This window comes from Phyllostomus discolor, chromosome 7 (assembly GCF_004126475.2).
Source record: "Phyllostomus discolor isolate MPI-MPIP mPhyDis1 chromosome 7, mPhyDis1.pri.v3, whole genome shotgun sequence".
Taxonomy (NCBI): Eukaryota; Metazoa; Chordata; class Mammalia; order Chiroptera; family Phyllostomidae; genus Phyllostomus; species Phyllostomus discolor.
The window spans coordinates 138,608,369-138,616,176 of NC_040909.2; the positions used below are offsets into that span (position 1 = coordinate 138,608,369).

Genomic DNA, 7,808 nt, shown 5'->3' on the forward strand with positions numbered 1-7,808 from the left:
CCAGGGAAAACAAAAGGTTGTGCAAAGGAGCAAATACAGCCCTGGGACACCTCGTTCTCCGCTGAGACCTGTGGTAATGACGCTGTGATGACACCTATCACACCGGACGGTACTGGGTCAGGGGGTTGAGGCCAGTGGCTGTGCCCCCCACTGGAGGACACCAGCAGGCGACGCCTAATGTAGGAAAACCAATAAAGAGCAGTGACAGTGTGCGTGTGGTTTTTGTGAAACATGGATTTTAAATGTTGGAGAAACAGCTAAGAGTGAATTTGAAAAGGATCTGGGTTGGCAACTGCATTATTTATTATTATTGTTATTGGCCTAAGGGGAAAAACCCACTGTTAAAAATAATATGCATATAACTCGGGAAAGAAAAGTTAAGGAGAAAACCCCACATAGGCTTGAGTAAGCGAAGCGGCGGCGGCGTGCGGAGCTCTGGGTCCGGCTCCGGCTCCGGCTCGGTCGCGGAGTGATCTCTCGTGCGTCCGACATCGGGCTGGGCACGTCGGCACGAACGAGTCCGACAGCTGAGCCTCGGGACTCCCAACTAGGCACGTAGGTTGTTTTAGGTTTGCGATTTTAGGTTGAAAGGTGTGAGAATTTGAACAATTTTGCGGAGAGTGGAAACGTTTCCGATAACTCGAGCCATCATACTTGCACACTTAATTTATTCGATGTGCCTTGGTTAGCTCGTCCTGTCTCAGGTTTGGTGAGGGTGATGTGGCGGGTGGAGTAATGGCAGCCCTCCCCCCGAAGCCGTCCCTGCCCTGATTCCCCCGAAAGGGCCTCAACGTGGGGGACTCTCCTGGACTATCTGGGTGGGCTCAACCTATTTACAGGAAAGCTTTTCTCTGGCTGCAGAAAGTCAGACAGAGGGTTCATGGGACAGACTCCACCTGCCAGTGCTGGCTTTGAAATGGAGGGTGGGGCCATGAGCCAAGAAGGGCAGCAGCCTCCGGAGGCCGAGGGTGGCCTTCAGTGTACAGCGGGCCAGGGCCCTAGCACTGCAAGGAAAAGAATTCCTGCCCAGCACCCAGCGCCCGGCGCCACGCCTGACCCCACAAGCCAACAGCCAACCTGAAGGAACAACAGCTGGGTTCCCCCCTGGAACCTCCAGAAGGAAATGCAGCTGGCTGACACCTGGATGTCAGCCTGCTGAGACCTGGGCCGGACTTCTGACTTACGGAACTGCAATACATGGGGAGGGTTTTAAGCCTCTAAGCTCGTGGTAACTTCCTATAGCAACACTAGACCACTGATAGAGTGGTCAGCTTTCTCCGTTTGGCATTTGAAATGCTTTAAAAGAACCCTGAAAGCACTAAATTTGCACATGCAATTTAAACTGTTAAAGAGTGTTTATGTTTGAGAGTGGAGGGGCGGTGGTTCCCGAGAAGGGAGACCAGGGCAGTGGGGGCTGGTGGGAGGGACCCGGGGAGGCAGCTGCCGTGGGAAGAGGCGGGGGAGGTCCCTGCGGGGTGGTCGCTCGGAGGACGCACAGTGAGGAGCTGGGAGGACACCCGACGGACCTCTCCAGGCCCAGGAAGACAGGAGAGGAAGGAGCCCTTGGTGTGGGGGGCTGCAGGGGCCAGAAGAGTGTCCACACAAGGGATGGGGGTCCCAGCCTCAGAGCAGTGCAAAAATCAGAGAGAGGCTCCAGGGCGGGTGTGCGCTGGATGCTGGACGGGGGTGCCAGAGCCACACGGTGCTGGGAACTGGGGCTCCCTGCACTGTCTCTGCTGCCTGCTTCTCCTGCCGGTCGTGGCCCCACTCAGCACCCAGCACCCCGCCTGATGCCTGTGGGTGCTTCACCGCTGCCTTGAGGTGGGTGTTCCTCTGTGCGTCTGTGCTACCCCCCAACCGTGGCTCCCTGCAGGGCGGCCCCCCATTGGGAGGGCCCAGTCACTGATCAGACAGCCTGGGGGGTGGGCGGGGCGGCCAGCTGGCAAAGGGAGGCTGTGGGAAGAAAGGGTGAGTGCCGAGGCAGGATGGGCTGGGGGGTCCTCGACCGGGAGATACGTGCGGCCTAATCACACCTCCCGCCCCGATGATGGGCTCCTTTGTGGGCCCAAGCCCACCACCCTCAACCCTAGCCAGGGCCTCTGAGCAGCTGTGCAAGGTGCAGGGAGGGTCCTCAGTAGCAGGGGTGGGGGCCTCAGCCCCTGGGCACACAGGCAGAGGGCGGCCCCCTGTCAGTCCCCAGACCCTCATGCCCAGCTTCCCGACATGGGTGGCTGGGTGCGCCGTCACGGCTAAGCTCCACGGTGCTTGCGGAAGGTGCTCTCCAGGAAGGCGGCCAGCTTGGTCCGGTCGTCCTGCAGGGCAGGAGGTTGGCATGGGGGACCGGTGCAGCCCCCCCTTCACCCTCCCAGCCTGGACACACCCAGCCTGCGTACCTCGTGGACAAAGCCGTAGTGCACGAGCTCGGTGGCGAGGTCCTGGGCACTGTCGGCTGTGGCAGGGGTGCAGGCAGAGGCATAGGAGGCTAGGCATGAGGCCACGGCGCCCCCCCACCCTGAGCTCACCCCAGCCCACCCCAGCCCAGGGTCCCCAGCCCAGGGTGCCCGCCCAGCCTACTTGGGAGCAGGTCATAAGTGAGCTGCCGGTGCAGCCGGTCCTCCAGCACCAGAAGCAGAGTGAGCTGGGGAGGTGAGAGGGTAAGGTCGGCTCCGCGGTCCGCCCCGCCCCCTGCCCCGCCCCCACCCCCTCTCCGTTCCCCAGCCTGGGGCCCTGCTCACGTGCCAGCGCGCCTTGTCCTCGCTTCTCTCCAGGTTACACTGCATCTGGATCACCTGGGGGTGGTGGGGGCCCAAGGTCACCCACAGAGGCTCACACTCAGCAACTGAGGAGCAAGAGCAGAGGCACCTCAAAGGGGCCCCGAGGGACAGTAAGGACTGGAAATGGGGACAACCTCTGAGGGGAGACTAGAAGGCTCCTCTGGCGGAAGGATGCAGAAGAGTTCTCACAGCGGGAGAGAACACCTGACGATGCGGAAGCTGCGGGACGCGGGGGGCAGGGAGAGGCCCAGGCCAGCAGGCCGCGGCCGGAGCGGCAGCGCAGGACGCCCGCCCGCAGGGCCAGGCCGCAGCACAGTGCTCGCGGTGGGCGGGGGACCCCCGCGGTCTCTGCGGGCAGCTCTGCCTGTCGGGCGGGAATCTGGCTGCAGTGCGGCGGGAGCCAAGAGGCCGCAGGCCGGCGGCGGGGGGCAGGTGGAGCATCCAGGTGGGGAACGGAGGCGGCCCGGGTGCGCGCCTGGCCGTGGAGATCACCCAAGGGCAAAGCTGGGGCCCCTGGAACCCAGGGGGCGTGGCCATGGGAAGGGAGACAGGGAGGCTCCCGGCAGGAGGGAGCCTCGCTGGAGGAGCAGTTGGGGAACTCGAAGGGGCAGGCAGGGGGTGCGGTGTGGAGGAGTCACCAGGACAAATGGCAGGGAGTCAGCAAGCCAAGGTGGATCGGAGGTGGAGGAAATGAGACTTCCCAGAAAGGAAGTGCTCTTGGAGCAGGTGGGCTCAGGGGGACAGCCTGTGTGTGGACAGGCCCAAGGGGCTGGGTGTCTACAGTGGCAAGGAGTCTCTGGGAAGGGGGGTACCCCAGCTTCTCATAACACCCCCAACCTCTGGGTCAAGGGGTCAGCCAGGACCTGGTCTCTGGCAGCCTGGAAGAGAGCTGGGCTGCGGGCACTCAAAGGTAACCATGAGGAGGGTACCCCATTGGGCAGTAGACAGGATGGGGGGCTCACCTTTCTGGTCTCTGAGTCAAAGGGTTCTGGTGTTGGGGTCTTGGCCTTCTGGGCCTCCTCTGGGGGTGGGGCTAGGGCTCGGGGCAGCCCCAGGGGCCGAGCAGCAGCGAAGTTCATCAGCGGATAGATCCCATTTCTGGGGACACACTGGGGTGGCTGGGGGCTCAGGCCTGGCAGCCACCTGTCCCCAGCCTCACGCCAGCTCTCACCTGACATCCTCCAGGAATTTGTCCAACTCCAAATAGGAAACCTCCGAGTACCTGGCAAGGGGCATGAGCAGCACATGAGAGCGGCTGGCCGGCCGGCCAGCCTGCCGGGGGGGCGGGACTGAGTGGGGGCTGGCCAGGTGGAAAAGGAGGCCTTGGGGAGACAGCTGCTCACCGCCACTGCAGGGGGGGCCGGGAGGGCCGGGGGATCTCTGCCAGGACTGCGTGAAGGTCCATCAACTTGGTCTTCTCCTCCACCACGTTCTCAGGCATGAGGTCTACAGGCCACAGGAGCACCAGGGTGTTGAACCCTGAGCCGCAGGGCCCCCCCCAGGCCCCCTGCCCGCCCCCAGGCGGCCTGCCCCTCACACTGGTGCTGGATGAAGCAGTGCGCGGCCAGGAGCTTCAGCGAGTGCACCTCGAAGAGCACACGGTGGAAGAGGAGGTTGTGGGCTGAGGGCCGGCGGGCAGGGTCACGGGCCAGGCAGGAGAGGATGAATTCCTAGGGGCGTGGAGGACAGACTGAATGCTGCCCTGGTCCCACAGTGTGGGGACAGGAGGCCCTGAAATCCCCGGGCCCCAAAGGTCCAACCCCATGGACCCTACGTGCAGGACTGCACAGGGGGGCAGCCTGGACAGGGCCAGGCAGCCAGGGTCTGACCCTGCAAACAGAACAGTCAGGCCCTGAGCCTGGAACTCCTCTCACCCCTCACAAACACCCAGGGGTGGGGGGGGCGTTGGTGCTGTCATCCCCCGTTCACAAAGGAAGCCTGCTCAGAGTGCCGGCAGACCAGCCCAGGCCCCCTGGAGGTCACGTGGCCCTGCATGAACCCGCCCACCACAGCTGGCGCCTCCGCTGCTCCTCTCGGCCAGGCCCAGCTCCGGAGGTGACCTTGATGGGTCCTTACTCCCCACACCCAGGCGTGCCCTGCACAGCCTCTCTCGTCTGTCTGGGCTCCACCTCCCCATCAGCCCATCCGGGCCCATCCCTTCCCTCTGCCATCCCCAGAGGCCATGTGGTTAAGCCGGAGAGTCCCCAGACTCTGGCCAGAGTGGCGGTGGGTGCAGCTCCCATCCCATACTCCCTCTGCCTGCCCTGCTGCTCTCCGTGCCCCCCCCCCCCCCCCCCTGAGCCGGAGCCACGTCACTCTAGCCTGTCCTCTGGAGGCTTAAATGCGAGGCCCTGGAGCCAGGCAGGCCCGGTGCGGACACCAGCTCTACCACTTACTCTAGAGCCGTGGACAAAGGACTCGGCCGCTTTATCTATGGAATGGACGTCACAGCAGGGCCCCCACCTATGTCTCTGCGTCCCCGGTAAGGTGTGCGCCTAGAGCCCTCGGGCCTGGAACTCAGCCTGCAGTCTGGGTCAGGCCTCCTGGCAGGTGGGCTGGCACGGGCCTCGGCAGCACGGACCTGTTGCACCTCCAGGCCTCCCTGAAACCCGCCCCCGGCCCTACCTGGAGGGCAGGCAAGCTGCTTACCCGCATGTTGGGGTCACTCAGCGAGTGCCTGGCACGAGCGATGGCCTCCTCTGTGACCTTGGTGTCTCCGTTGGCCTGGATCTCCAGGACAGCCATCTGGAGACAGGGCCGGAGGTCAGGCCCCAGGGGCAGGGAGCTGGGAGGAGGCCGGGTCAGGAGGCCGTGGGGCCAGTACCTCCAGCGCACACATCCCGAAGGAGAAGATGTCCACCGCGGTGCGGTCGGCCACCTCTGAAAGCCGGACAGAGAGTTAGCACCGCACACAGGGCGGAAGCCGCGCTGGGGGCGGGGCCTCCGGGACTCACCGCCGTACTCCGGGGGGAAGAAGTGCAGGTTCCGCGGTTCCTCCTGCTCGGAGTGGATGGGGCTTCGGAGATCATCAGGGAGCGCTAGGGCAAGCGCAGGGATGAGCGGACCAGACCTCTCCACGTCCCTCCATCCCCCAGGGTCCCCACGCACCATTGGAGAAGATGCGGTGCCACACTGCGCAGGGCACAGGGGAGAAAGAGCGGGGTCAATGTGATGGGGCGTCAGGCGTCCTCCTCCCTCGGTTCCCGCTGGTTCCTCCTCGCTGGTCCCCCAGCCCCGCCCCCTGCCCTGCCCGCACCGGAGCCGATCTTGATGAGGCCGTTGTGCTGTATGAAGATGGTGTCACTAGTCAGGTTCCCGTGGATGATGGGAGGGCTGCAGGCGTGCAGAAAGCTGCGGGCCACGGGAGAGGAGAGCAGGCAGAGCTGGGTCAGGGGGCACCAGGGAGGCGGGGCATGGGGGGCGGAGGCACGGGCAAGCGGGGCGCTCACCTGAGCGCGGACAGGATCTGCGTGCACCAGCGCTTCCAGGCCTGTCGGCGGGCGGACGCACTCGGTCGGACCGGCGGGAGAGGCGGCTGGGCCTGTGGTGCCCCCTGTGCCCCCGCCCCTCAACCCCGTTTCCGTTCCCAAAGTTGCCCCACGCCCCACGCCCGGCGCCGTCTCTGCCCCGGATGGTGCCCTGACCCGGCCCCGTCCTAGATGCCAACCCTGCCCACTCCCCATACCCGGGCGTTCATGGCCTTGTGGTTCTTCTTGGTCTTTTTGAGGAACTGCTTGAGGCTGCCCGAGGACACGTACTCCGTGATGAATATGACCTGTGGGGCGGACGGGGCTCTCCGGCTTGCCGACCGCGGGCAGGCGCCTGCCGCCACCCCGCCCTCCCGCCAGCGCCTCGCCCGCCCCTGCTGTGCCTGGGGCTCACCCTAGCGCCTGCCTCGGAGGCGTCCAGCCAGTACTTGTGCAGTTTGACGATGTTGGGGTGGTCGACGAGCACCAGCTGCTCAAACATGGTCTGGATCTTCTCCTGGGAAGTGTGAGTGGGGGGGGGGGTGCAGTCACGCGGTGGTCACAAGAGGGGGGGTGGGGGGGCATGCCGCAGGCCTCACCTCGTGTGCAGAGAAGGCCTTTCTGTCGCTGAAGTGCAGCTCGTTCCACACCACCTCCACCCCCTCTTCCGTGTCCATGGCCAGGAACGTGCTCTGGACCCCGGGCATGTTTCCCTGGTTCACCTGGTGGGGGGCGGGGGGGGGCGGGCAGAATACTAATGTGCTGTTAGCTGTCAGGGGAGGCAGTGGGGACATGGTCTCTTCGCACAAGCTGGAGATGAAGGTCCTGGCCTGCTCCGGGGGGGAAGCTGAGGGCATCCGTGGATGTGGAGCAGATCACAGGAGGCTGAGGATGGTTCCCTGGGGGCCGGTGGCTGGTCCCAGAGGCATGGGGAAGTGATCCTGCCAGACTGGCCCTTAGGGAATCAGGGCTCCTCACCAGGGCACGGGGGCCAGGCCAAAGGGGTGCAAGAAGAAGGTTGCCCACTCGAGGCTGCAGAGATTTCGGGCCTCCTGCTCCCCAGCTTCTCCCTCAACCTCCCTCCTCCTGCCCACCTGCTCCCGCCGCTTCTGCCAGCGGCCGCACGGGCTTTCCTCCAGGATGTCGCTCTCGTCTTCGCTCTCCTCCTCCCGCTCCCGCTCCCGGCCCCGCCTGGGCGCCGGCTCCGGAGCCGCCATGGCTCGGCGGGCCCAGGCCGCCGCCCTCCGTGCGATCTGCCTCCGCCGCCGATCCCCGCCCGCCCTGGCCCAGCTCACAGAAGCACAGCCGGGAGCTGAGCCTCCGCCGCCTCGAGCCTTGACCCAAGCTCCGGGAATTGGGCGGCGCGGATGCGCGGCCAGGGAGGTGGAGCCTGCCCGGCCCTCCGGAGCCACCTCCTCGGGTTGGAGCCGGAGTGCAGCTTCCCAGCCGACAGCCGAGCCCGCGCAGCGCCCGGAGAAGACCCCTCCTGTCCGCGTCTCCCGTCCCGCCCCGGCGAGCCCCCGCCTCGGAGCCACGCCTGACCGGAGGACCCGCCCCGTTTGAGACC

At 65.2% G+C, this 7,808-nt stretch overlaps 1 protein-coding gene across 2 annotated transcripts; it reads right to left on the reverse strand.

The window, feature by feature from the left end:
* Window positions 1-650: 650 nt before the first annotated feature.
* Window positions 651-7,721, reverse strand: NRBP2 (nuclear receptor binding protein 2). Of its 2 annotated transcripts, XM_028533754.2 has the most exons (18): window positions 7,336-7,719; window positions 6,841-6,963; window positions 6,657-6,758; window positions 6,460-6,549; window positions 6,224-6,264; window positions 6,031-6,125; window positions 5,883-5,906; window positions 5,729-5,812; window positions 5,599-5,654; window positions 5,424-5,519; window positions 4,312-4,444; window positions 4,118-4,220; window positions 3,946-3,996; window positions 3,737-3,872; window positions 2,736-2,789; window positions 2,575-2,638; window positions 2,394-2,449; window positions 651-2,312 (listed from the first exon to the last, which is right to left on the reverse strand). In XM_028533754.2, exons 1-18 carry the CDS (start codon window positions 7,456-7,458, stop codon window positions 2,250-2,252), a joined length of 1,494 nt encoding a protein of 497 aa, XP_028389555.1. In that variant the 5' UTR covers window positions 7,459-7,719; the 3' UTR covers window positions 651-2,249. The 2 variants fall into 2 exon arrangements, with proteins under 2 accessions (XP_028389555.1, XP_035887523.1); XM_036031630.1 differs by lacking the exons at window positions 651-2,312; window positions 2,394-2,449; window positions 2,575-2,638 and having other exon boundaries at window positions 2,739-2,839; window positions 7,336-7,721.
* Window positions 7,722-7,808: the final 87 nt, after the last annotated feature.